This window comes from Trichomycterus rosablanca, chromosome 18, assembly GCF_030014385.1.
Source record: "Trichomycterus rosablanca isolate fTriRos1 chromosome 18, fTriRos1.hap1, whole genome shotgun sequence".
In the NCBI taxonomy this organism is placed as follows: domain Eukaryota; kingdom Metazoa; phylum Chordata; class Actinopteri; order Siluriformes; family Trichomycteridae; genus Trichomycterus; species Trichomycterus rosablanca.
Window position 1 is genome coordinate 19184519 of NC_086005.1, and position 26869 is coordinate 19211387.

Here is a 26869-nt window from a genome sequence, read left to right on the forward strand (position 1 = left end):
AACATTTTTTAAAGTATGTTTTTATTAAATCAATTTATTTTGATTTACATAAACATCCTACTTTACAATCGTCGTACACGTGTGTTGTACATCTGCAGTAGTCTTCACCAATTTTCTCTGCATAGCAAACGCTAAAGAACAAATGTCCATAGACATGTCATAGTACAAAAGTACATAAATAGTCCCATCCCAGTAACAGAAATGCAAATGAACAAACTAACCAAAGGAGAAATCCGAGTTAAAATACGATAAAGCAATTTTAATACGAACGGTCATATCAGAGACATGATCATGTTTAGAAATACTTCAATTTTGTGCAGGGAAAGAAAGAGGGAGAGGGAAAAAAAACCCACAACAATGACCAGACCAATGAAACTAGTTTCTCATCTCCAGTTAGCTACCAAATTGTTTACTTGAGGTCACCTGAAGCTTTTAATCAATCTTAATATGACACTGACATCATAAAATTCCGTTTACATTCATCAGGCAGGCTGGGCCGCACAGGTGGCGCAGCGGTAAGATACGCTAGTGCACCAGAGTTGGGGTTTCGAATACATCGTATCGAATCTCAGCTCTGCCTTCCGACTGGGCTGGGCGGCAGCATGAACAACGATTGGCTGTTGTTCAGGGTTAGGGGTAAAAAGTCGGATCATAGGTCCTCGTAACTGGTGCAACTGCGGCCCCTGCTGGCTGACTGATGGCTGAGGAATAATGCTGATGGGGGTGTGGTCCTCCGTACACAGTGCCCGTCGGTGTATGAACTCGACTCGTGCAGGTGAAAAATGCAGTCTGTACTGACTGTACGTGGGAGGGGGCTTATGTCATTTGAGAGGCGTCCTCAGTCAGCAGTGAAGGGTCGAATCAGTATAGAGGACACATTCAGGGTAATTGGACACGACTAGATTAGGGAAGAAAAAGTAAACACATTCATCAAGCAACAGGTGTACATCTTGCTCAAGTCACCATTAGCAATTTAAATGGTCAAAAAAATAACATTTACAAAATAAGAACTATAACAAAAGAAAAAAAATAGCTGAAACAGTGGCAACGTTCCAAACCGAAGCGAATGAAATCTAAGCAAGTATGAGAGCAAGGTAGAGGGAGATAAAACACATGGAAGTGCACAACAAACTGAGAGTGTTTCTAAAAATTCATCGAGGCTGGATCTCCAATCCATAGAGCAGTGGATGGCCGTCTTGATGGCAGAGCACTGCAGGACGCCAAAGGGAAGCACGTTCTACACAACTCTCCGTACTTCAAAAAATCTCTTAAGGTAGTAAATCTGTCCCAGGGTCATGGCAACCAGCACCAGTGCTTCGAAGAACGACCAGAGCACCACTCTGCTGTTGGTATTGTCATTAACTGGAAAGGTAAACAAAAGTAAGTGTTACTATAGTCACATGACAGCCAGTAAATAACAGACAGCCTAATTCCGCAGACTGAGACGAAGTAGAAGCACAATTTTACTTCAAAACAAACAACATGCTTCAACTGCTCTAACAACCCCAAATCAGAATGAACCCAAGATATTTCATGTTTTGTCTGCTCAACTTCATTTCATTTATTAATAAACATCCATTCCTGCATTTCAGGCCTGCAACACATTCCAAAAAAATTCCAAGAAGCACAGTAAAGCATTTACCACTTTGTAATGTTGCCGGTCCTTTTCACCGAGGATACCAAGTGATTTAGTGTTTCAGCTTTTATTTTGTCCCATTCTTCCTGCAAACACGTCTTAAGATGTGCAACAGTACGGGGTCGTCGTCACATTTTTCGTTTCAAAATGCTCCACACATTCTCTATTGGGGACAGATCAGGACTGCAGGCAGGCCAGTCCAGTACCCGTACCCTCTTCTTCCACAGCCAAGCCTTTGTAATGTCTGCAGCATGTGGTTTTGCATTGTCTTGTTGAAAAATGCATGGATGTCCCTGGAAAAGATGACGTCTTGAAGGCAGCATATGTTGCTCTAAGATCTCAATGTACTTTACTGCATTAATGCCACCATCACAAAAGTTTAAATGACCTTTGCCAAGGGCACTGACACAACCCCATACCATGACAGTCCCTGGCTTTTGGACTTGTTGCTGATAACAGTCTGGATGGTCATTTTTGTCTTTGGTACGGTGCACACAGCGTCCATTTTTTTCCAAAATACCTGGAATGCTGATTCATCTGACCACAATACACGTTTCCACTGTGTGATGGTCCATCCTAGATGCCTCAGAGCCCAGAGAAGTCCACGCCCCTTCTGGACATGGTTAACATAAGGCTTCTTTTTTGCACAGTAAAGTTTTAAGTGGTATTTGTGCATGTAACTCTGTATTGTAGTGCATGACAAATGTTTGCCAAAGTAATCCCTCACCCATGTGGTTATATCAGCTATTGTTGAGTGGCGGTTCTTGATGCAGTGCCGTCTGATTGTAAACCATGATTACAATCACCTGTTTGGAATCACATCATTATCATTGAGCAGACAAAACATGAAATATCTTGGGTTCAAACTGTCTGCAATCGAATAAAAGTCAAAGTGAATGTAAGGAACACTGTATTTTTATTTTATTTGCATTTTCCACACTCTCAACTTTTTCTGATTTGGGGTTGTATTATCATTATTACTACAGTAAAAGAAAATCATGTGTAAAGCACAATATGTATTGTTGCTATGCTGTGCTTGATGAGGCTATTTAACAGCCAACTTACTTGCTCTGTGTATTCTTTCCCGGACCTCCATGTATTCCTGTTCATGCTTCACAGCCGTCATGGCTACAGCCAGTTCATTGATCATCTCCTCCAGCTTATTCTGGTGAGCTGCAAAACAGAGAATATAAGTTAATAATAGAATGATCAGACGAGTCCTCAAGTCTATGTAAGAGACCACGGCAACTCATAAACTCGTTATAATCAAGTATACCAGCACTTTCGACCAGACTGCAGGCTTATGCTCCGAATACAGTAAGTGCAAGCACATCTTTCCATGCAAAAACACCATTAATGTAGCCAATGATTGATTAGAACCAAAGCTGGGTTTCATTATTTTGTGCATTTGATACACATCATGCACAAAGGTGTGGCCGGCCAACATGAACAAAACACTTCGAAATACATTATTACAAGAATTTAAGACCATGATCTACTGTTATAAACCCCAATTATCAAATGCAAAATCTGTAATTTGTTAATTCTCTTGAATCTTTATTAAACTAACAAAAGTAGAAAAAAAAGATTTTCAATATTTAAACTGATCAACTTCACTGCATTTTGCAAATAGAAAAAAAAATAGAACTTGATGCCAGCATAGCCACACAAAGTTAGGACAGAGGCAAAACAAGCACGAAAAGCTAATAGATCGGCCGCTCAGGTGGCGCAGCGGTAAAGACACACGCTGGAACCAGAGCTGGGATCTCAGATACATCGTATTGAATGTCAGCACTGCCTGCCGGCTAGGCTGAGCAGCCACATGAACAACGATTGGCCTGTTGTTCAGATATGGGTGGGATTAAGCCGGATGGTTGATCGATGCCGCCTGCACAGAGATGAGATGAGTGCTCTCAGGGTGTGTCGCTCCGTACACAGTGCTGAGCTGCACTGCACTCGTCAAAGTGTGGGTGATGAGATGCATACGGCATGCGGCATGCTGCCCACGCGTCGGAGGGGGTGTGGGTTAGCTTCGTTCTCCTCAATCAGAGCGGGGATCGGCATTGGTGGAGAGGAAGCATGACGCAATCGGGCAATTGGACGCGCTAAACGCGCTAAAAAGGGGAAAAAATGCATAAACAAAATATATAATTGGTAACAGGTTAGGGAATCATGATTGGGTATAAAAGGAGGATCCACCAAAGTCCTTCGTTGTCAAACCATTAAGAAGTATTAAATTATAAATGCATTCCTATTTACAAAACATGATTAAGTTGATCAGTGAACACATTAAAAACCTATCATTTAAATAAAGATAAGAAAATTAACAAATTACAGATTCTTCTTTTTGTTGCATTTTACACCCCCCCCCCCCCCCCCCCATGTTGCACTCAGGTACCTGTTATGAACACAACAAGCACCAATATATACATTTTCTTGTACAAAACATGCTTATTATTACAAGTTCTATCAACATTAACGCTTATGTATGCTGCCTTTGCCTACCATCCCAGCTGTCACCACCACCTGAGAAGAAAACAAGTTATCAGCAATGGTTAAGGCAAATAAAGGTTCAAAAATAAGACAAGACACATATTGTGATAAATTAGGTCACAATATAAGATTTTCTGTTTTGGAATTTCTAGAACACTGACACAAAAGTTTCAGTAGCTGATTTATGTTAAAACCTTTTTATTACGGCTGCTCGAGTGGCGCAGTGGTAAAAACACACGCTAGCACACCAGAGCTGGGATCTCGAATACATCGTATTGAGTCTCAGCCCTGTCTGTCAGCTGGGCTGAGCGGCCACATGAACAACGATTGGCCTGTTGTAAAGAAATCCATAATACTGCTTACCTTAGCTTATGTTGTTCTAGATGCTATTAAATGTATAACCGTGTGTTGTCCCATTAGGAATATAATCCGTTATTTTGTTAAAAACCTCCAAACTTTACCCGGTTGTGAAGTAAAACACGAACCTGTTAGAAAGCCAATCAAGCGTTTCACTGACACATCATCTGTGTGACGCAAACTGAATAAATGCAAATAACAGCATTTCTTACTAAAAAATTTAAATCAGAAGGTCTGATTGGTTCAGAAAGCAGTTCTTACAATCATTAGTGCCAATTCTGTAGGAGCGTTCCATTCACATTATCTGTTACTGTGAAGTGCACTACGTAGGGTATTCCACCATTTTATGCAGGGAGCGACGCATCATCAATATGTAACTAAAGTCATTTTATGCGAGTCACGAGTCGAGTCAGAGTCATTTGAAATGAGCCCGAGTCGAGTCTGAAGTCACTGTGTGTGCGACTTATGCCTAGTTCACACTACACGATTTTTGCCCTGATTTTCGCTCGCCGACTGGTCGCTGCTAGATTTGCTGGCTCGGAAGCAACTCGGAATTCGCTCGGCTATCAAAACTTGGCTCTCAATCGCTATGTGTGAACTACTCAACAACTCGATCCGAGCGGCTGAGGAAAGATATCTAGCATGTTGAATATCTGGATCAGTCGGTTGCGACTGGCAATGAGTGGTCAGGGGGATAATATAGTTTTCATCAGAATACATCGGCGCGCACACACAAGCTTTACAATATTTGTCAACTTATCATCCACGCCAAACCATAATACCAACACTGCATTACAAAAAAATATTTATTAACCTCAGACTCGCTACAGAACAAAACAATCCCTGCTGGTCGCGTTGCCAAATTCACTCGGATTCATTTTTTTTTCTCTTTGATTTTACGCTGCACATTAGCGCACAAGCTAATTTGGACGTGGCATCATTAAACTCCTCTTCACCTTTCGCGTTTGTTTTCGTGACAAAAGGTAGTTTGGGAGAACAGAGAAGCTCGTCTGCGATTCCAGTTGGTGATAGATGGTGTAGTGTGAAACCCCACGATCACCGATCAGTCCTGTAGTGTGAAAGCCACACTGACTTAAAAGACTCCCGATTACAAGAGATCCAGTCGTGTAGTGTGAACTGTACAGCGACCTGACGACTTGGAAAGTCGCGTAGTGTGAACTTGGCATTACGTGCGACTCCGATCCCCATCTCTGGTATAAACAGACTGTTGTGTGCAGTTATTAACACTGTACACTGACCATATGGAAGAAAAAAATCCACTGATTTCCCCTTAAAGCACTTAATAAACCTACCCTCTGTTTCCATGTCTTGTCCCTTGGGAGTTTCACCAATGTCGATGGTGAACATCACAATTTTTGGAGTCATGGTGGACATCCTGTTGCTGAAGCAAAACTTGTAGGTGCCATCCATATGAGCAGCGACGGAGTACTTCCCACTGGATTCACGATCCCCTTTATAAATTTGTTTTCCATCAGGTCCAGTTATCTGTAAACATATTTATAACAATTAATTACTGAAATCAGGACTGGTCGATATGATATATTGTGATATTTTAATGATGTCGTAGCATTGACAGTACTAGTCCATTAATGATCTGGTGATGTTAAATTATTTTTACCACTTTTACCTTATTTTGTTTTTAGTTTCTATTATTAATGTATGAATCCACAACATTTAAACAAACACACCTAGAATAATATTGTACATTTTGGAATAATCGCTCACCTTTAGGATGACAGCTGTCTCCTTACCTGTGTAGCTAGTTAAAAGCGTGAATTTTGGCTGCATCCAAATTGCACACATTCCCTTCCACAGCCCACTACACAGAGTATTAAACGAACGACTTCTTATGCACGACTTAGTGAACAACTAATTGCAAAGCTATGAAATCTGGATACAGCCGTTAATGTTAATAAAGTCTCAGACAGGTGAAAAATATCCACTTTTACCTTATCTTTACCTTATCACTTAACCTTATCTTATCTTGTTTATAGTTTCTATTATTAATTTATGAATCCACAGCATTTAAACAAACACACCTGGAAAAATATTGTACATTTTGGAATATTCGCTCACTTTAAGATGACAGCTGTCTCCTTACCTACATAGCATGCTATGATGTTTAGCTAGTTAAAAGCGTGAATTTTGGCTGCATCCAAATTGCACACACATTCCCTTCACAGCCCACTACACAGAGTATTAAACAATGACTTCTTAGTGAACTACTTATTGCAAATTTATGAAATCTGGATACAGCCGTTAATGTTAACGTCTCAGACAGGTGACGCTTTAACGAGCCCACCAACTTTCCGGGTTGAAAAATATCCACTTTTACCTTATCTTTATCTTATCACTTTACCTTACCTTATATTGTTTTTGGTTTCTATTATTAATTTATGAATCCACAACATTTAAACAAACACACCTGGAATAATATTGTACATTTTGGAATAATCGCTCACCTTTAAGATGACAGCTGTCTCCTTATCTACATAGCATGATATGATGTTTAGCTAGTTAAAAGCGTGAATTTTGGCTGCATCCAAATTGCACACACATTCCCTTCACAGCCCACTACACAGAGTATTAAACCAACGACTTCTTAGTGGACTACTTATTGCAAACCTATGAAATCTGGATACAGCCGTTAATGTTAATAAAGTCTCAGACAGGTGGCGCTTTAGCAAGCCCACCAACTTTCCTGGTTGAATAATAAATAAACACATGTGCATTTGATGTGCCGTCAGATCGAATCCTCCTCTCACCTCGACATCAATGTCCAGAAATCCTCCTTCAGCCACCTCGAACATGAGACTCATCTTAGTGCCTGAGTTGACCCGCTCGAAGAAGCACTCCTCAGCGTGAGCATCTATGCTAACAAAGTAGCCCGACACCGTAGCGGACAAAATTCCGAGGAGGACGACGAGCTCGGAAAAAGTAAACATTCTAGTAATAAAATAAAAGAACTGAGCGTTAATGAAGGCACTCTCAGCAGCTCTTAGATCGTGGATCTCACACTAAACACACTGTGTCCATCAGCTGAGTATGAGAGAGGAGAGCAGAGCAGAGCAGATCACTAGTTTAACTTCAACACTGCTACTGACTGCCACGTACAGCTTTTAACGAGGCGCGCAGAGGTCCAAACTAGACTAAACGAAACGCGAACTCAAAAAATGGTTGTGCAGTGATAAAAACGATGCGCAGTACTAAAAATATAAAATGAATTTAATTATGTTTTATCTTCTTCTATAAAATCTACACACAACATATTTACAAGATAGATGTTTCGATTTCGAGAATAAAGTCAAAATATTATGAGAATAAAGTCAAAATTATTTCGAAGTCGAAGTGATTATGAGATTAAAGTCGAAATATTATGGCCATAAAAACCTCCTTGTGTTAAATGAGGGATGTTCATGATTTGTTATATATATATATATATATATATATATATATTTATAAATATATATATATATTTATATATATATTTGTTATTTACACCGATCAGTCATAACATTAAAACCACCTCCTTGTTTTTACACACATTGTCCATTTTATCAGCTCCACTTACCATATAGAAGCACTTTGTAGTTCTACAATTACTGACTGTAGTCCATCTGTTTCTCTGCATACTTTGTTAGCCCCCTTTCATGCTGTTCTTCAATGGTCAGAACCCCCACAGGACCACTACAGAGCAGTATTATATAGGTGGTGGATCATTCTCAGCACTGCAGTGACACTGACATGGTGGTGGTGTGTTAGTGTGTGTTGTGCTGGTATGAGTGGATCAGACACAGCAGCGCTGCTGGAGTTTTTAAACACCTCACTGTCACTGCTGGACTCAGAATAGTCCACCAACCAAACATATCCAGCCAACAGCACCCCTTGGGCAGAGTCCTGTGACCACTGATGAAGGTCTAGAAATGACCAACTGAAACAGCAGCAATAGATGAGCGATCGTCTCTGACTTTACATCTACAAGGTGGACCAACTAGGTAGGAGTGTCTAATAGAGTGGACAGTGAGTGGACACAGTATTTAAAAACTCCAGCAATGATGCTCATACCAGCACAACACACACTAACACACCACCACCATGTCATTGTCACTGCAGTGCTGAGAAGGATCCACCACCTAAATAATACCTGCTCTGTGGGGGTCCTGACCATTAAAGAACAGGGTGAAAGCAGATTAAAAAGGTATTTAGAGAAACAGATGGACTACAGTCAGTAATTGTAGATTACAAAGTGCTTCTATATGGTAAGTGGAGCTAATAAAATGGACAGTGAGTGTAGAAACCAGAAGGTGGTTTTAATGTTATGGCTGATCGGTGTATATATATATATATATATATATATATATATATATATATATATATATATATATATATGTATATATATAGTATATATATACAGTGTATCACAAAAGTGAGTACACCCCTCACATTTCTGCAAATATTTCATTATATCTTTTCATGGGACAACACTATAGACATGAAACTTGGATATAACTTAGAGTAGTCAGTGTACAGCTTGTATAGCAGTGTAGATTTACTGTCTTCTGAAAATAACTCAACACACAGCCATTAATGTCTAAATAGCTGGCAACATAAGTGAGTACACCCCACAGTGAACATGTCCAAATTGTGCCCAAAGTGTCAATATTTTGTGTGACCACCATTATTATCCAGCACTGCCTTAACCCTCCTGGGCATGGAATTCACCAGAGCTGCACAGGTTGCTACTGGAATCCTTTTCCACTCCTCCATGATGACATCACGGAGCTGGTGGATGTTAGACACCTTGAACTCCTCCACCTTCCACTTGAGGATGCGCCACAGGTGCTCAATTGGGTTTAGTCCATCACCTTTACCTTCAGCTTCTTCAGCAAGGCAGTTGTCATCTTGGAGGTTGTGTTTGGGGTCGTTATCCTGTTGGAAAACTGCCATGAGGCCCAGTTTTCGAAGGGAGGGGATCATGCTCTGTTTCAGAATGTCACAGTACATGTTGGAATTCATGTTTCCCTCAATGAACTGCAGCTCCCCAGTGCCAGCAACACTCATGCAGCCCAAGACCATGATGCTACCACCACCATGCTTGACTGTAGGCAAGATACAGTTGTCTTGGTACTTCTCACCAGGGCGCCGCCACACATGCTGGACACCATCTGAGCCAAACAAGTTTATCTTGGTCTCGTCAGACCACAGGGCATTCCAGTAATCCATGTTCTTGGACTGCTTGTCTTCAGCAAACTGTTTGCGGGCTTTCTTGTGCGTCAGCTTCCTTCTGGGATGACGACCATGCAGACCGAGTTGATGCAGTGTGCGGCGTATGGTCTGAGCACTGACAGGCTGACCTCCCACGTCTTCAACCTCTGCAGCAATGCTGGCAGCACTCATGTGTCTATTTTTTAAAGCCAACCTCTGGATATGACGCCGAACACGTGGACTCAACTTCTTTGGTCGACCCTGGCGAAGCCTGTTCCGAGTGGAACCTGTCCTGGAAAACCGCTGTATGACCTTGGCCACCATGCTGTAGCTCAGTTTCAGGGTGTTAGCAATCTTCTTATAGCCCAGGCCATCTTTGTGGAGAGCAACAATTCTATTTCTCACATCCTCAGAGAGTTCTTTGCCATGAGGTGCCATGTTGAATATCCAGTGGCCAGTATGAGAGAATTGTACCCAAAACACCAAATTTAACAGCCCTGCTCCCCATTTACACCTGGGACCTTGACACATGACACCAGGGAGGGACAACGACACATTTGGGCACAATTTGGACATGTTCACTGTGGGGTGTACTCACTTATGTTGCCAGCTATTTAGACATTAATGGCTGTGTGTTGAGTTATTTTCAGAAGACAGTAAATCTACACTGCTATACAAGCTGTACACTGACTACTCTAAGTTATATCCAAGTTTCATGTCTATAGTGTTGTCCCATGAAAAGATATAATGAAATATTTGCAGAAATGTGAGGGGTGTACTCACTTTTGTGATACACTGTATATATATATACACATATATACACAAATCTTGAACATCCCTCATTTAACACAAGGAGGTTGATATGGCCATAATATTTCGACTTTAATCTCGTAATTATTTCGACTCAATCTCCGCTCTAATGCATCCCAAAGGTGTTCTATCGGGTTGAGTGCAGACCAGTCAAGTTCTTCCACACCAGTCAAGTTCTTCCACACCAAACTCGCTCATCCATGTCTTTATGGACCTTGCTTTGTGCACTGGTGCGCAGTCATGTTGGAACAGGAAGGGGCCATCCCCAAACTGTTCCCACAAAGTTGGGAGCATAAAATTGTCCAAAATCTCTCGGTGTGCTGAAGCATTAAGAGTTCCTTTCACTGGAACTAAGGGGCCGAGCCCAACTCCTGAAAAACAACCCCGCACCGTAATCCCCCCTCCACCAAACTTTACACTTGGCACAATGCAGCCAGACAAGTACCGTTCTCCTGGCAACCGGAGAAGCGCGATACGTCGCTCCAGAGAACACGCCTCCACCGCTCTAGAGTCCAGTGGCGGCGTGCTTTACACCACTGCGTCCGACGCTTTGCATTGCGCTCGGTGACGTAAGGCTTGGATGCAGCTGCTCGGCCATGGAAACCCATTCCATGAAGCTGTGTACGCACCGTTCTTGAGCTAATCTGAAGGCCACATGAAGTTTGGAGGTCTGTAGTGATTGACTCTGACCCCTGAGTTGCTGTCGTTCCCAATCGCTTCCACTCTGTTATAATAGCACTGACGGTCGACTGTGGAATATTTAGTAGCAAGGAAATTTCATGACTGGACTTGTTGCACAGGTGGCATCCTATCACGGAACCACGCTGGAATTCACTGAGCTCCTGAGAGCGACCCATTCTTTCACAAATGTTTGTAGAAGCAGTCTCTAGGTGCTTGGTTCTGTACACCTGTGGCCATGGAAGTGAGATTGGAACACCGGATTATAGTGTAACAGTAGAGGGCGCAGCTTCTAGAAGCAGTTTAGCTTCGTCGCGTTTGGTGACGTTAAACATCTGACCAGAAGCTGCTGTGCTGCTGAGGCCTAGCTGCTCAGTTTTGTTCCGCTCATTCCTCCCGCAAATGTTCGTTTATCTGAACCGGATTGTGCAGCCGTTTTCCTTATGACGGATTTTGTCCGGTATAAGCAGTGGCTTCGGAAATATCAGTGCAGACGCTCGACGTTGAAGTAAACAAGGTTGAAGAAAGTATCCGGAGTGAGGAAACAAGGCAGGGAGGAGGATGACATCTCGGAGGTGAGAACTGAAAAACAACCCAGCTGCATTTACTTATCTGAAATGGACAAATAAACCACCGTGTTATGGTATTAAAACGGTTTGTAATTGTATGAACTTTGCTTTGAAGTAAATGCTAAATGCTAACGTTTGCTTTTGAACCGTGTCGCTGTTTCAAACTTGCTCATGTTAGCTAACTGGCTAGCAGTTGGAAGTTAATTCACTTTCGTGTGCGCTAAATTCTAAGCTAAGTGGGTAAAAACAACCGTGTTTACTGGTCAGTCCTAAAAGCTAATGTTAAATAATCCCAGTTAAGAATGAGAATATTCCAGTTTATGAATGGTGGACACGTCGCATACTTCAATTAAACCTCTGGGTAAGATGTGCCTCAGCCTCGTTTCAAAGCCCTTAACCCTCAATTGCTCAGACTGTATACTGTAACTGTAATGTAAGTCGCTTTGGATAAATGCCTAATGTAAATGCTATGATTTATTTACATTGCTTATCCAGTTTAAGGAAAGTAAAAGTACTTGACATGTAGTGCTTATAGCATTTTAGAACTTCCTAGGCGGGGTGATGTGGGCATGGGAGGCATCCCTGCCACCCTGGGAGGGCAGAACTACATAAACAAAATGCAGTATTGTATGCGTGAACAGTTTCGGGGCGGCACTGTGGCTAAACAAGGAGGTCCTGGGTTCGATCCCCAGGTGGGGTGGCATCCTTTCTGTGTGGAGTTTGTGGGTTTCCTCCTGGTGCTCCGGTTTCCTCCAACGGTCCGAAGACATGCAAGTGAGGTGAATTGGTGTCCAAATTGACCGTGTTCGATATAACCTTGTGAACTGATGTACCTTGTTTAATGAGTAACCCGCTAGATGGCGCCCAGCCGACCGATGGCAACGCGAGGAGTTCAGAATCGGTGAGGGTTAAGGGGTCCAACAGTGGCAATTTGGCGGTGGTGGAGCTTGAACCGGCAACCTTCTGATTACTAATCCAGTACCTTAACCACTGAGCTATCACTGCTCGTCATGTTTTACACTATGGTTTCATTCACGACAGGACAGGTAGTTCAAGTTCAGTGTCATGCAACCTGGGATTTGAACCCAGTACTTTCTTGCTGTATGGCGATGGTACTACCCACCATGGCGCCTTTATGCCACACTCCATTCGGAGCTGGGTTCATGGCTGGATAAAAATGGACAACATTAAATGCCATTATTCATATGACACACGGACACAGGTCAGCTTCTGTGTGGGTGGCACGGTGGCTAGGTGCAAGAAGGTCCTGGATTCGATCCCCAGGCGGGGCGGTCCGGGTCCTTTCTGTGTGGTTTGCATGTTCTCCCCATGTCCGTGTGGGTTTCCTCCGGGTGCTCCGGTTTCCTCTAACAGTCCAAAGACATGCAAGTGAGGTGAATTGGTGTCCAAATTGACCGTGTTCGATATAACCTTGTGAACTGATGTACCTTGTTTAATGAGTAACTCGCGCACTGCCAATTATACCCGCTAGATGGCACCCAGCCGACCGATGGCAACACCGAGTTTCGAACCGAGGAGTTCAGAATCGGTGAGGGTTAAGGGATCCAACAGTGGAAGTTCAATGTCATGCAACCTGGGACTTGAACCAAGGACTTTTTGCTGTATGGTGATGGTACTACCCACCATGGCACCTTTATGGCACACTATATTCGGAGCTGGGTTCATGGCTGGATAAAAATGGACAACATTAAATGCCATTATTCATATGACACAGGTCAGCTTCTATGTGGGTGGCACGGTGGCTAGTTCAGCCGACTGGTGGCAATGCCGAGTTAGTTCAGAATCTCGGTGCTGGTGTGCTTGTGGAATATCCCGCTGCTCCACCTAGGCGCCGTTTATTACATTTACGTTTTTGGCATTTAGCAGACGCTTTTGTCCAAAGCGACTTACAGTTATGACTGAACACAATTCTGAGCAATTGAGGGTTAAGGACCTTGCTCAGGGGTCCAACATTGGCAACTTGGCGGTGGTGGGGCTTGAACCGGCAACCGTCTGATTATTAATCCAGTACCTTAACCACTGAGCTGTCACTGCTCACAGGTGCATCTCTATCTCTGCCAGTCAGGGTCCTTACACAGCATTTACTGCATTTACTTCCTAATATTGTATTGGTCCCCCATTTGCTGCCAAAACAGCCCTGCAACTGTGATGCACTGTCTATTCTGACACCTTTCTATCAGAACCAGCATTACCTTCTTCAGCAACAGTACTGTAGCTACAGTAGCGGACCACGCGGGCCAGCCTTCGCTCCCCACATGCATCAATGAGCCTCGGCCGCCCATGACCCTGTCGCTGGTTTACCACTGTTCCTTCCTTGAACCACTTTTGATAGACTGACCACTTTGAGTACTATGAGCTTTGCTTGCCCCCACAAAATGACACAATATATGATGGAATCAGTACACGTGAAACAGGTGCAATAAATAAAATTTTTATTATTTATTTAATATTTAAGTATTGTACTGTACAATTACCCTTAGCTCTCCCTTTAACAAATAAAACCTTAGTCTGTTCTACACTGCCAACACGTCTCATTTCTTTGGCATGTTCTTCTGGTGCATCTTTGGTTTCCCTTTCTTCATCCTTCATCCTGGCTAACTGGTGAGCTGTATCTAAACTGCACTGCGCTCCATAACGCTTTTAGCGGCGAACAATATTGTGTTTTGCGTCCTGTTAAAGGATACAGCTGTTGTATTAACTATGCTACGGTATAGTGGTATTTGAAAAATCCATACGGTATGCTGTTTATCTTTTTATTTATCTATGTTTTCCCTTTGTAAAGAGTCCTCAGGTTAATCCCTTTCTCACAGCTTTTCAGGTGCACACTTGTTGACAGTATTTATATGCAGATATAAATCATGCACAAGCCATTAAGAACATTGTGGTGTAACAGGCTTTATCTGAGACAGTACCCAGTTCACTTCAAGATGACACCTCCAGCACTGCCTGGGAATAAAAGTACTTTCTAATTTCTCTGACACATCAACAAAAATACATAAACCATCTGTTTTAAGTACCTATTGACTTAAGCCAGGCTAGTGATTAATCCACCCTTGGTGCCAAGAACATTTCTATGACCAAAATGATTCATCCTACAGTGGCTGTTAAAAGGCTAAATAATGACACTAACCGACAGTGTGAAAATAAAAAAAGCTTGCTTCCAAGTAGATGTACAAAAATTTGTTCGTGGTAGTCAGAGATGGGGACTCGAGTCCGAGTCGCACGTAAGTCGTACACACAACGACTTCAGACTCGACTCGGACTCGTTTCAAATGACTCAGACTTGACTCATGACTCGTAAACAACAAAAGTCCCTAGCGTCAGCATGTGTTATTATGTGTAAATATTTTGCTCTCTCATAACGCTTCGGCCGTCTTAACCCGCAACGCACGCAATGGGTAAATGTTACAGCCAGCTTCCGGTGTAGTGATGAAGCGTCGCTCCCTACTCCCTACACAGTTTGAAGTTCACTTCATTTAAACATTTTCGTTACCTTTGGATTGGAATCTCACTTAAAATAGTGGAATACCCTACATAGTGCACTTCACAGGAACAACTGGGGTGAATGGAACGCTCCTACAGAATTGGTGCTAATGGTTGAAAGACCGCTTTCTAAACCCATCAGACTGATTGATCTGATTTGAATTTTTAGTAAGAAATGCTGTTATTTGCATTTATTCAGTTTGCGTCACACAGATGATTGTCAATGAAACGCTTGATTGGCTTTCTAACGAGTTAGTGTTTTACTCCACAACCGGGAAAAGTTTGGAGGTTTTTAATTATAAGCACAAATTTACAGAATAACGGATTATATTCCTAATGGGAAAACACACGGTTATAAATGTAATAGCATCTGGAAGAACATAAGCTAAGGTAAGCAGTGGTTATGATTTTCTTGCTGCTTTGGATTTGGGCCGCTCTGCCGTGATTTATCGTGCGCTTTTGTTTTGCAATGAAAACAAAACGTATCAGTTTAAGCTTTTAACTGGTACCTTCTTGTTACGGAAATTACATTAATTTGCACAATGACTAGGAAAGTAAAGTCACTAAGTAAAACGGCAAAATAATGTTGTTATTTATCTGAACTTACATATTATTTGTTTTTCTACGCTACATTTCCAATATATGTTTTGTGTATATTGACTCGACTCGGACTCTAGCCTAATGACTCGTGACTTGACTCGGACTCGTATTTTGTGGCTTGTGATTATCCCTGTTGGTAGTAGCTAGAAAGTGTATAATGTGTATGAATACGTAACCGTGCTGCTTCTCTCGACATTTGTTCCCACTAACCACACGTTAGCATGCTATTATCAAAATCTGGTAAGCGTTTGGTCTGTAATGTACAGATGTAATTGAAGGTTTCTGACAGTTTATGTTCATACAGACAAAATAAATGTATTTAATTGCTGGTTAGTCTAATTGTTCGTAATCACACTGATTCATCTATTTCTATACCAATCATTTCAAGTACTGGCTGGTGTTAACAAAATTACAGTAAATTAATTTATTTAAAAATCTTAGTCATGTAGGTGGCATGTGCTAGGTTTAAGTGCGTAATCTATACACCGATCAGCCATAAGATTAAAACCACCTCCTTGTTTCTACTGTCCATTTTATCAGCTCCACTTACCATATAGAAGCACTTTGTAGTTCTACAATTACTGACTGTAGTACATCTGTTTGTCTGCATGCTTTGTTAGCCCCCTTTTATGCTGTTCCTCAATGGTCAGGACTTAGGACTCTCCCAGGACCACAACAGAGCAGGTATTATTTAGGTGGTGGATGATTCTCAGCACTGCAGTGACACTGACATGGTGGTGATGTGTTAGTGTGATGTGTCTGATCCACTCATACCAGCACAACACACACTAACACATCACCACCATGTCAGTGTCACTGCAGTGCTGAGAATCATCCACCACCTAAATAATACCTGCTCTGTTGTGGTCCTGGGAGAGTCCTGACCATTGAACAACAAGGTGAAAGCAGGCTAAAAAGGTATGTAGAGAAATAACTGGACTACAGTCAGTAATTGTAGACCTTTAAAGTGCTTCTGTGTGGTAAGTAGAGCTGATAAAATGGACAGTGAGTGTAGAAACAAGAAGGTGGTTTTAATGTTATGGCTGATCGGTGTATTATGATCACATGCTTACAAGATAAAATGCATCAGGCGATCAGATTAGAAAATATGCCAGATCTGACACAATCCAGCATTTCACATCAATATTAGCATAGTACACTGTCATCTCATACAGTTTTTGCATTAATCAGGTATTCAGATGCCATTGGTCACTTGCATGCAGTTATGTTTTTGTTGTTCGTTTTCCAGTAGCAAAACTGAACTGTTGTGTAATTGTGTTAACAGGTGGTTCCACCCCAACATCACTGGCGTGGAGGCTGAGAACCTTCTGCTTACAAGAGGAGTGGACGGAAGCTTCCTGGCCCGACCAAGCAAAAGCAACCCAGGCGATTTCACTTTATCCGTCAGGTAGAGGTCCAGTGTAAGAATGTCCAGAAAGGGGCCACTCAGGTGGTGCAGTGGTAAAAACACACGCTACCACAACAGAGCTGGGATTTCGAATACATCGTATCGAATCTCAGCTCTGCCATCCGGCTTGGCCGAGCGGCCACATGAACAACGATTGGCCTGTTGTTCATACAGGGGTGGGGCATTAAGCCGGATAGTGACTACTCGTAACTGAATCACCTCTGCTGGCTGATTGATGCCGCCTGCACAGGGGTGGGGAAAGAGTGCGGATCAGGGTGTGTCTCTCCATGCATGCATGCAGCTGCTGCCCACTTGTCGGAGGGGGCGTGGGTTAGCTTCGTTCTCCTCAAATCAGAGCGGGGCTTGGCATTAGTGGAGAGGAAGCGTGACGCAATCGGGCAATTAGATGCGCTAAAAAGTCGGGAGAATAAGAAGAGAAAATGCATTTATCTATCTATCTCTAACTATCTATCTATCTATCTATCTATCTATCTATCTATCTATCTATCTATCTATCTATCTATATACTGTATATATATATATATATATATATATATACATACACACACACACACACACAGATCAAGCATAACATTAGGACCACCTACTTGTTTCTACACTCACCTCACTGTCCATTTTATCAGCTCCACTTACCATATAGAAGCACTTGGTAGTTCTACAATTACTGACTGTAGTCCATCTATTTCTCTACATCCTTTGTTAGCCTCCTTTCACCCTGTACTTTAATGGTCAGGACCCCCACAAGACCACTACAGAGCAGGTATTATTTGGGTGGTGAGTCATTCACAGCACTGCACTGACACTGACATGGTGGTGGTGTGTTAGTGTGTGTTGTGCTGGTATGAGTGGATAAGACACAGCAGCGCTGCTGGAGCTTTTAAACACCGTTTCCACGCACTGTCCACTCTATTAGACACTCCTACCTAGTTGGTTCACCTTGTGGATGTAAAGTCAGAGACGATTGCTCATCTATTGCTGCTGTTTGAGTTGGTCATCTTCTAGACCTTCATCAGTGGTCAAGGCATGCTGCTTACGGGGCACTGTTGGCTAAATATTTTTGGTTGGTGGACTATTCTCAGTCCAGCAGTGACAGTGAGGTGTTTAAAAACACCCTCAATGGTGCTGTGTCTTATCCACTCATACCAGCACAACACACACTAACACACCACCAGTGTCCCTGCAGTGCTGAGAATGATCCACCACCCAAATAATACCTGCTCTGTAGTGGTCCTGGGAGAGTCCTGACCATTGATGAACAGCAGGAAAGGGGGGTAACAAAGCATGCAGAGAAACAGATGGACTACAGTCAGTAGTTGTAGAACTACAAATTGCTCCTACTACAAGGATGTGGTTTTAATGTTATGGCTGATTTGTGATTCAACCCTTATTCCTTTTATACAATAAAATCCTTTTGACCATATAGGGTAAATGGCATGCTTGTTTTAGCCTGTTACTGTGTGTGTAGGTGGTAGCAAAATTATTCTGTAGCAAAATTATTCTGTACCAGCCTTTGCATTTTCCTGAGCTTACAAAGCCCCAATGGAGTTGTTGTTTTTTTTCCCTATGTAGGCGAAATGGAGCGGTCACCCACATTAAGATCCAGAATACGGGGGACTACTATGACCTGTACGGAGGAGAGAAATTTGCCACTTTGGCTGAGCTGGTGCAGTATTACATGGAACACCATGGGCAGCTGAAGGAGAAGAACGGAGATGTGATCGAGCTGAAGTATCCGCTTAACTGTGCTGACCCTACCTCAGAGAGGTGAATGTTTTAATCATATCTATGTATCTCAACTATAGATTTAGATCCTCTAAACCAGTGGTTCTCAAACTTTTTAGACCGAGTACCACCCATTGTCAAACCAAAACTTCCAAGTACCACCTATGTCTCTCATCACAGAACCACATATAGCACACATTAATTAGGTGTGTGTGTGTGTGTGTGTGTATGTATATATATATATATATTTATATATATATATATATATATATATATATATATATATATATATATATTTATATATATTTAGGCAGTGATGGGAATTATGGCTTCTTGACAGGAGCCGGATATTTTGGCTTGGTTCCTTTTAAAGAGCCATTCAAAAAGTGAATCTTCGCGCTGCTAGGTAAACTATAAGACATCCCCGATATTAACATCAAATTTGCATTAAATGTAGGCCTAATTCAAACATCACTTAAATAAGAACGATTAATTTCAAAAGGCAAAAAACTACAGGGAAGAGACAGACTGTGGTTGCATTTCATTAAGTACAATAAAATAATCAGATTTAACCTAATTAAACAAGTTTATAGTTTATTTCTGAATTATTTGTCATTATACTACTAGCTCTCTCTGTCTGTCTGTCTGTGTGTGTGTGTGTGTGTGTGTGTGTGTGTGTGTGTGTGTGTGTGTGTGTGTGTGTGTGTGTGTGTGTGTGTGTGTGTGCGTGCGTGCGTGTGTGTGTGTGTGTCGCTCGCTCATTCTCCGCGATACTGAAAGTGTTTTCGGATGAGTGAGTGCGCGTGTTTAGCGGAGCAGCCTCGTGATGTCAGGAACGAGATCAGTGAGATTCAAACACAGATCTGCTCTGACAAAAGCGAGAGAGCTACTGATAACTTTACTGATAACTTTACTAATAACGTTTCGGAAATTTCGAGATGGAAACTGCGAACGTGAAGTATAGCTGTAATGAAGTACGGTGTCCGCGTAGCCCCGAATATTTTTAAAAACACATTAGTTTAAATACAACTTGTTTTAATTAAACTGATTTTATTAAAACAGAATTATAAGAACTTTGAAACAGATTTTATTAGTAATTTACACATTTTGTTTCATATTCTTTTTTATTTATAATTATTAAATGATTTATTTTTTCGGTCCATGTAATTACTTTTCCGAGATTATCTGGCGTACCACCTCATGCTGCTTCACGTACCACCAGTGGTACGCGTACCACAGTTTGAGAACCACTGCTCTAAACAAACTTGGCCATTTGTGTCTCTTGAGCTCCCCATCAGGCCAGTAGCAGTGCTAACACTCGATCTCGAGTGTCCGATCATGCACTGTCAATGTGAACTGAAAATATCCTGAACCAATAAAACCCTAATGACCCTATTTAATATGTACATATGTTTCATATAGGGCGCTCTGTGGTGCAGCTGTAAATAATGCTAGCACACTACTGCTGGGATCCAGGGTTCGAGTCCCCAGTAGTGCTGCCAGCCAATGGGGCCAGTGAGGGGGGCTGGCCAAAGCCTTGCAATGGAGGGCGTGGCACACTGAGCTGTTACGCTATCGCACCAAACCCATTCAAACCCAGATCTCAGCAGTGCTTTTGCCCGGTCGGGTGTCTACTCAGACATGATTGGCTATGCTGAGGCTCTGTGATGGATCCACAAAAGTGGAGATAAATTCCACCCTAATAATTACCGGGGCATCTGTGTGAACAGTAATTTGGGGAAGTTATTCTGTAGTATAATTAACTCACGATTATTACACTTCCTTACCGAACACAACGTCCTGAGTAAAAGTCAGATTGGTTTTCTACCAAATTACCGCACTACCGATCATATTTACACCCTACACACCCTGATCGAAAAATATGTAGTTTAAAATAACTCTAAAATATTTGCATGTTTTATTGATTTAAAAAAAGCTTTTGATTCCATTTGGCATGAAGGATTATTCTATAAAATGTTAGAGAGTGGTGTAGGGGGTAAAACATATGATCTTATTAAATCCATGTACACAGAAAACCAGTGTGGAATAAGAATTGGTAGTAAGAGAACACATCTCATCTCTCAGGAGCGTGGAGTGAGACAGGGCTGCTGTTTAAGTCCAACTCTATTTAACATCTATATTAATGAATTGGCCTCCATGTTAGAGCACTCAGCCACGCCCGGTCTCACTCTACACGACTCCGAGATTAAACTCCTGCTGTATGCAGATGATCTGGTCCTGCTGTCCCCCAGCGCTCAGGGTCTCCAGCACAAACTGGACCTGCTGCAGCAATACTGTCAGACCTGGGCCCTGACAGTCAACCTCAAAAAGACCAAAATTATGACCTTCCAGAAAAGAGCCAGATCTCAGGGAACCAAACACACATATAAATTAGGACATCATGAAATTGAGCACACTAAAGATTATACTTACCTCGGACTGAACATCAGTTCCACAGGAAACTTTAATCCGGCAGTAAATGAACTGAGAGAAAAAGCTCGCAGGGCCTTTTACGCTATAAAACGTCAAACATTCGTGGAAATTCCAGTTCGAATCTGGCTTAAAATTTTTGAATCAATAATTGAACCGATTGCTCTATATGGCAGTGAAGTTTGGGGTTCGCTTACACACCATCAATTCCATAATTGGGACAAACATCCATTAGAGACCCTGCACACAGAGTTCTGTAAAAGCATCCTAAAGGTGCACAGACACACCACGAACAATGCGTGCAGGGCAGAATTAGGCCGATTTCCTCTAATTATCAACATACAGAGAAGAGCAATCAACTTCTGGAACCATCTAAATGAGAGCGACCCCCAATCTTATCATTATAAACACCAAGAGCTGAGCAAACATACCAGTCCCCTCATCCAACTGGTCCTGAGTCACTGCACCCATACACCACTAACACACAGATACACCACTAACACACACCGACACACTAATAACACACACAGACACACCACTAACACACACTAACACAATAAAGACTCAGGAACAGGAGAAATCTGCAAACCCAATTAGAATAAACCAAATTACACAAAAACTCAGAACTAAATATCTGAATTATTGGGAAACTGAAACTAAAACTCAAAGTAAAATGCAGTGCTATTTGGCCCTAAACAGACACTACAGTGCAGCAGATTATCTGAGCGCAGTATCCGACCCTAAATTAAGAAACACCCTGACGAGGTACAGACTGAGCGCACACGACCTGGCCGTGGAGACGGGGCGACACACCCGGTCCTGGCTGCCCCGGGAGGAGAGGTTGTGTCAGCACTGCACTCTCAGTACAGTAGAGACGGAGCTGCACTTCCTCACCCGGTGTACCAAGTACCACCACGTCCGCTCCCAATTCTTCCCTAAATTTAACAACATCATCCCCAACTTCACCTCCCTCCCAGACCACGACAAACTGCCCCACCTACTGGGGGAGCACAGAGAGAGCTGCACACTAGCAGCACTCTATACACACACCTGTCACCAGGTGAGGGACAGTGGGTGACCATGTCTCATACACACACATACACACACACACACACACACACGCACAAACTGATTGTTTTAATACCTCATTATTGTAAATATTATACTTTTTATTGTTATTATTTTGCACTGTTTTTATTAATATTTTATTCTATTCTATATTTTTGCACATGTAACTGTTCTGTATATTTTTGTTCTTTCTTATTTTTATTGTTTATATTTCTCTGTAACTTGCTTTGGCAATACGAATGTCCTTATTTGTCATGCCAATAAAGCTTCTTTTGAGTTTGAGTTGGTAAGCCTTCTGTCTCGGGTGTGTTACTGCATTGCCCGATGATTGTCAGACCCACCACTGCTGTGACAGGGCTAAAACTGTGTCTGTGTGTCTGTCTGTCTGTCTCTGTGTGTGTGTGTGTGTGTGTGTGTGTGTGGTTGGTTGGTTGGTTGGTGGGTGACACTGATGTCAGTGACGCGTTACTTAGTAACGCGTTACTCTAATCTGACCACATTTTTCAGTAACAAGTAATCTAACGCGTTACTATTTCCAATCCAGTAATCAGATTAAAGTTACTTATCCAAGTTACTGTGCGTTACTTTTTTTTTTGCGTCTCGGAGAGTGACGTCTGGCCTATGCGACAATTAAGTCACGAGCTGCGCCCGGAATCGCATACTTACAGAGTACGCACTAGATTGGAGGAAGTATGCACTACTCGGCCGGTAAAGAAGTACATACTTTCAGTACAGAAGTGTGCAGTATGCATGCAACACCGCTACGTACTACACGTGGGGACGTGATGACGTAATATCACCATAGTTACAGACTCATTACAAACCCCACTCGCCAAAATTTTGGATATTCATCGTCTTTTTGTTATTTATTTGTCTCTAAAAATTTTATTTTATTTATCTTACTTACACTTGTGAACAGAGGACTCAGTTTTCTGCGTCTTTCTTGTTTCTTATTCCGCTTCAATCGCCTACGCAGCTCCAGTTGCATTACGGCAGCTGCTGAATGTAACTAATAAAGTAACTTGTAATCTAACTTAGTTACTTTTAAAATCAAGTAATCAATAAAGTAACTAAGTTACTTTTTAAAGGTAACTATGCCATCACTGGTTGGGGGTTTAAACTACGTAGAATAACTCTACTGCTCACAAATGAGCTTTTTTTGCTGCAACAAGACGCTGCTTCTACCTGAGGGTGATACGAGATGATAAACACCTGTGTGTTGGAAATGGAAGCAGTGTTTTCATTGCTAATGTAGCGTCCTCTAATTATTTATTCTTTCTGTGCGGCCTGGTGATAAATGACCCACGGACCGGTACTGGTCCACGGCCCGGTGGTTGGGGACCAATGATTTACCTGACTACACTGACTAAGCTGTTCTTGCGCAGTTTGCTTTTTGTAGTTTCCGATCTGTTAATAACGACTGTCTCGAAACAAATCTCAATGCCCCTACATCTTATTTTCCCAGGTGGTTTCACGGGCACCTTTCCGGTCGGGAAGCAGAGAAGCTGCTGACTGAAAAAGGCAAGAACGGCAGCTTCTTGGTGAGAGAGAGCCAGAGTCATCCTGGAGATTTCGTGCTCTCTGTACGGACCGGCGACGATAAAACGGACAGCACCGACAGCAAACCCAAAGTCACCCATGTCATGATTCGTTGCCAGGTACTTATACAAAGTAGCTCATGTCTAGTTCACACTACACGATGACTGGTCGCCGCTAGATGTGGCAGTTCTATTGCTATGTGTGAACTGTTCAACGACTCGATCCGAGTGGCTCGCCACAAAGCTGTTGCGAGCATGTTGCAAGTGGCAGCGGGTGCCATGTCGAATACATGTCGAACTACAGCCATTGAGAACGCAAGATACGGTGTGAGGAGAAACCCGGGGGAGGCGTTGTAAAAAAACGTGGGACAGGGGCATAATATAGTTTCTATCAGAATATAAAGATGAGGCATAACATTATGACCACCTTCCTAATATTGTGTTGGTCCCCCTTTTGCTGCCAAAACAGCCCTGTAACTGTGATGCACTGTGTATTCTGACACCTTTCTATCAGAACCAGCTACAGTAGCTCGTCTGTTGGATCAGACAACACGGGCCAGCCTTCGCTCCCCACATGCATAAATGAGCCTTGGCCGTCCATGACCCTGTCGCCGGTTTACCACTCTTCCTTCCTTGGACCACTTTTGATAGATACTGACCACTGCAGACCGGGAAGACCCCACAAGAGCTGCAGTTTTGGAGATGCTCTGAGCCAGTCGTCTAGCCATCACAATTTGGCCCTTGTCAAACTCGCTCAAATCCTTACGCCTGCCCATTTCTCCTGCTTCTAACACATCAACTTTGAGGATAAAATGTTCAATAGCTGCCTAATATATCCCACCCACTAACAGGTGCCGTGATGAAGAGATAATCAGTGTTATTCACTGTACGGCGATCTGACAGATCTGAAAGTCGTGTAGTGTGAGCTTGGCATAAGGAGATCTTTATTGAGTTCAGGCTGGTGTTGTTTGGCATGAGAAAGTTAAATGATGCATAACTTGACCCCCCCCCCCCCCCCCCTCATGTTTATCAGCCTGATAGTAAGTATGATGTTGGTGGAGGAGAGAAGTTCGACTCCCTGACAGACCTGGTGGAACACTACAAGAAGAATCCCATGGTGGAAACGCTGGGCACTGTTCTTCAGCTCAAACAGGTGCGGTTAGACCTAATGTTTTCACACAATAATTTATTCAATCCAGTCATTAAAGACACGGTTTGGAAGTTCACCAAACATGTGAAATTCTGCCTTTAAGTATATCTGAGCAAGTTGGTGAGAGACCAAGTATGTGACAAGACTGGTCTTGATATTAGACCTATTGTGCTGAATGTTTAATCGCCATGCTTTGGTTTTTTAATTTCACAGTAACTAAATGTGAAGTTCATTAGAAGGATTTAGGCTGATAAATTACTTGTCACCAAAAAATAAACATCTCGTCTTACACAGAGACTCTGTGAATGCGATAAATAAACACCCTTATATACTTCCGTCAGTGTTTTTGTAGGACAGTGGAAGATTCCAGCATTAACAGAGAGTTCTTAGCTAGAACCAGCTTGGACTGGGTTTTGGACGTCATACATTGAAATTGATGCACTTCTTATCACATACACCATGTATACAGTCAAGTCGGAAAGTCTGCACACCCCTATCACCTTCTCCATGTTTTATTACATTACAGACTCATTCTATAATAGACTATGATAGAGTTCATTTTTTGTCACAAAATTCTACACAAAATAACCCACAATGACAAAGTGAAAGCAGGTTTTTAGAACTTTCTGCTAATTTATTAAAATCAAAATGTAAAATATTATATGTGTACAAGTGTGCACACCCTTTAATATGACACCCAAAAGTGAGCTGAGGTGCATTTTGTTTTCACTGATACTGCTTGAGATGTTTCTACAATTTAATTGGAGTCTACCTGTGGTCAATTCAATTGATTGGACATGATTGGGGATTGCCAACACCTGCCTGTATAAAGTCCCACAGTTGACAGTGCATATCAGAGCAAACTCCAAGCCAGAAACAGGATTGTGTCAAGGCATAGATCTGGAGAAGGGTACCAAAAAATTGCTGCAGCTTTACAGGTCCCAAAGAGCGCAGTGGCCACCATCATTCGTAAATGGAAGACGTTTGGAACCACAAAAATCTTCCTAGACCTGGCCGCCTGACCAAACTGAGCGATCAGGGAAGACGGGCCTTGGCCAGGGAGGTGAGCGGGAACCCGAGGGTCACTCTGACAGAGCTCCAGCGTATCCTTGTGGAGATGGGAGAACCTATCAGAAGATCAACCGTCCAGGCAGCACTTCACAAATCACGCCTTTATGGTAGAGTGGCCAGACGGAAGCCACTCCTTAGTAAGAAGCACATGACAGTCCGCTTGGAGTTTGCAAAAAGCACCTAGAAGCCTCTCAAACCATGAGAAACAAGATTCTCTGGTCTGATGAAACCAAAATTGAACTTTTTGGCCTGAATACCAAGCGTCACGTCTGGAGGAAACCAGGCACCGCTCATCACCTGGCTAATGCCATCCCGACAGTGAAGCATGGTGGTGGCAGCATCGTGTGGGGATGTTTTTCAGCAGCTTGACAGGGGCAACTAGTCCTGATAGAGGGAAAGATAAATACAGCTAAGTACATCGAGATCCTTGAAGAAAACCTGCTCCAGAGCGCTCTGGACCTCAGACTGGGGCGAAGGTTTACCTTCCGACATGACAACGACCCTAAATAAACCATTTTTGTCAGTAAAGTGAAATTGCATATTTTGTAAACCCTGTTTTTACTTTGTAATTATTGGTGATTGTGTGTG

The 26869-nt window shown here is 42.4% G+C and overlaps 2 protein-coding genes across 2 annotated transcripts in view; one reads left to right on the top strand and one right to left on the bottom strand.

The window, feature by feature from the left end:
• Nucleotides 1-4: 4 nt before the first annotated feature.
• tmed2 (transmembrane p24 trafficking protein 2) lies at nt 5-7578 on the bottom strand. Its single transcript, XM_063014800.1, has 4 exons — nt 7273-7578; nt 5800-5992; nt 2702-2809; nt 5-1362 (listed from the first exon to the last, which is right to left on the bottom strand). The coding sequence occupies exons 1-4, from the start codon at nt 7450-7452 to the stop codon at nt 1238-1240; spliced, it is 606 nt and encodes a 201-aa protein (XP_062870870.1). The 5' UTR covers nt 7453-7578; the 3' UTR covers nt 5-1237.
• Nucleotides 7579-11580: 4002 nt separating this feature from the next.
• The window catches only part of ptpn11a (protein tyrosine phosphatase non-receptor type 11a), a 37297-nt gene continuing 22008 nt past the window's right edge, over nt 11581-26869 (top strand). The window contains exons 1-5 of the mRNA XM_063013602.1: nt 11581-11775; nt 17159-17281; nt 18872-19066; nt 23988-24180; nt 25094-25213. Of these exons, the coding sequence (XP_062869672.1) occupies nt 11762-11775; nt 17159-17281; nt 18872-19066; nt 23988-24180; nt 25094-25213 (645 nt within the window). The 5' untranslated portion in view covers nt 11581-11761. The remainder of the gene's footprint in view (nt 11776-17158; nt 17282-18871; nt 19067-23987; nt 24181-25093; nt 25214-26869) is intronic.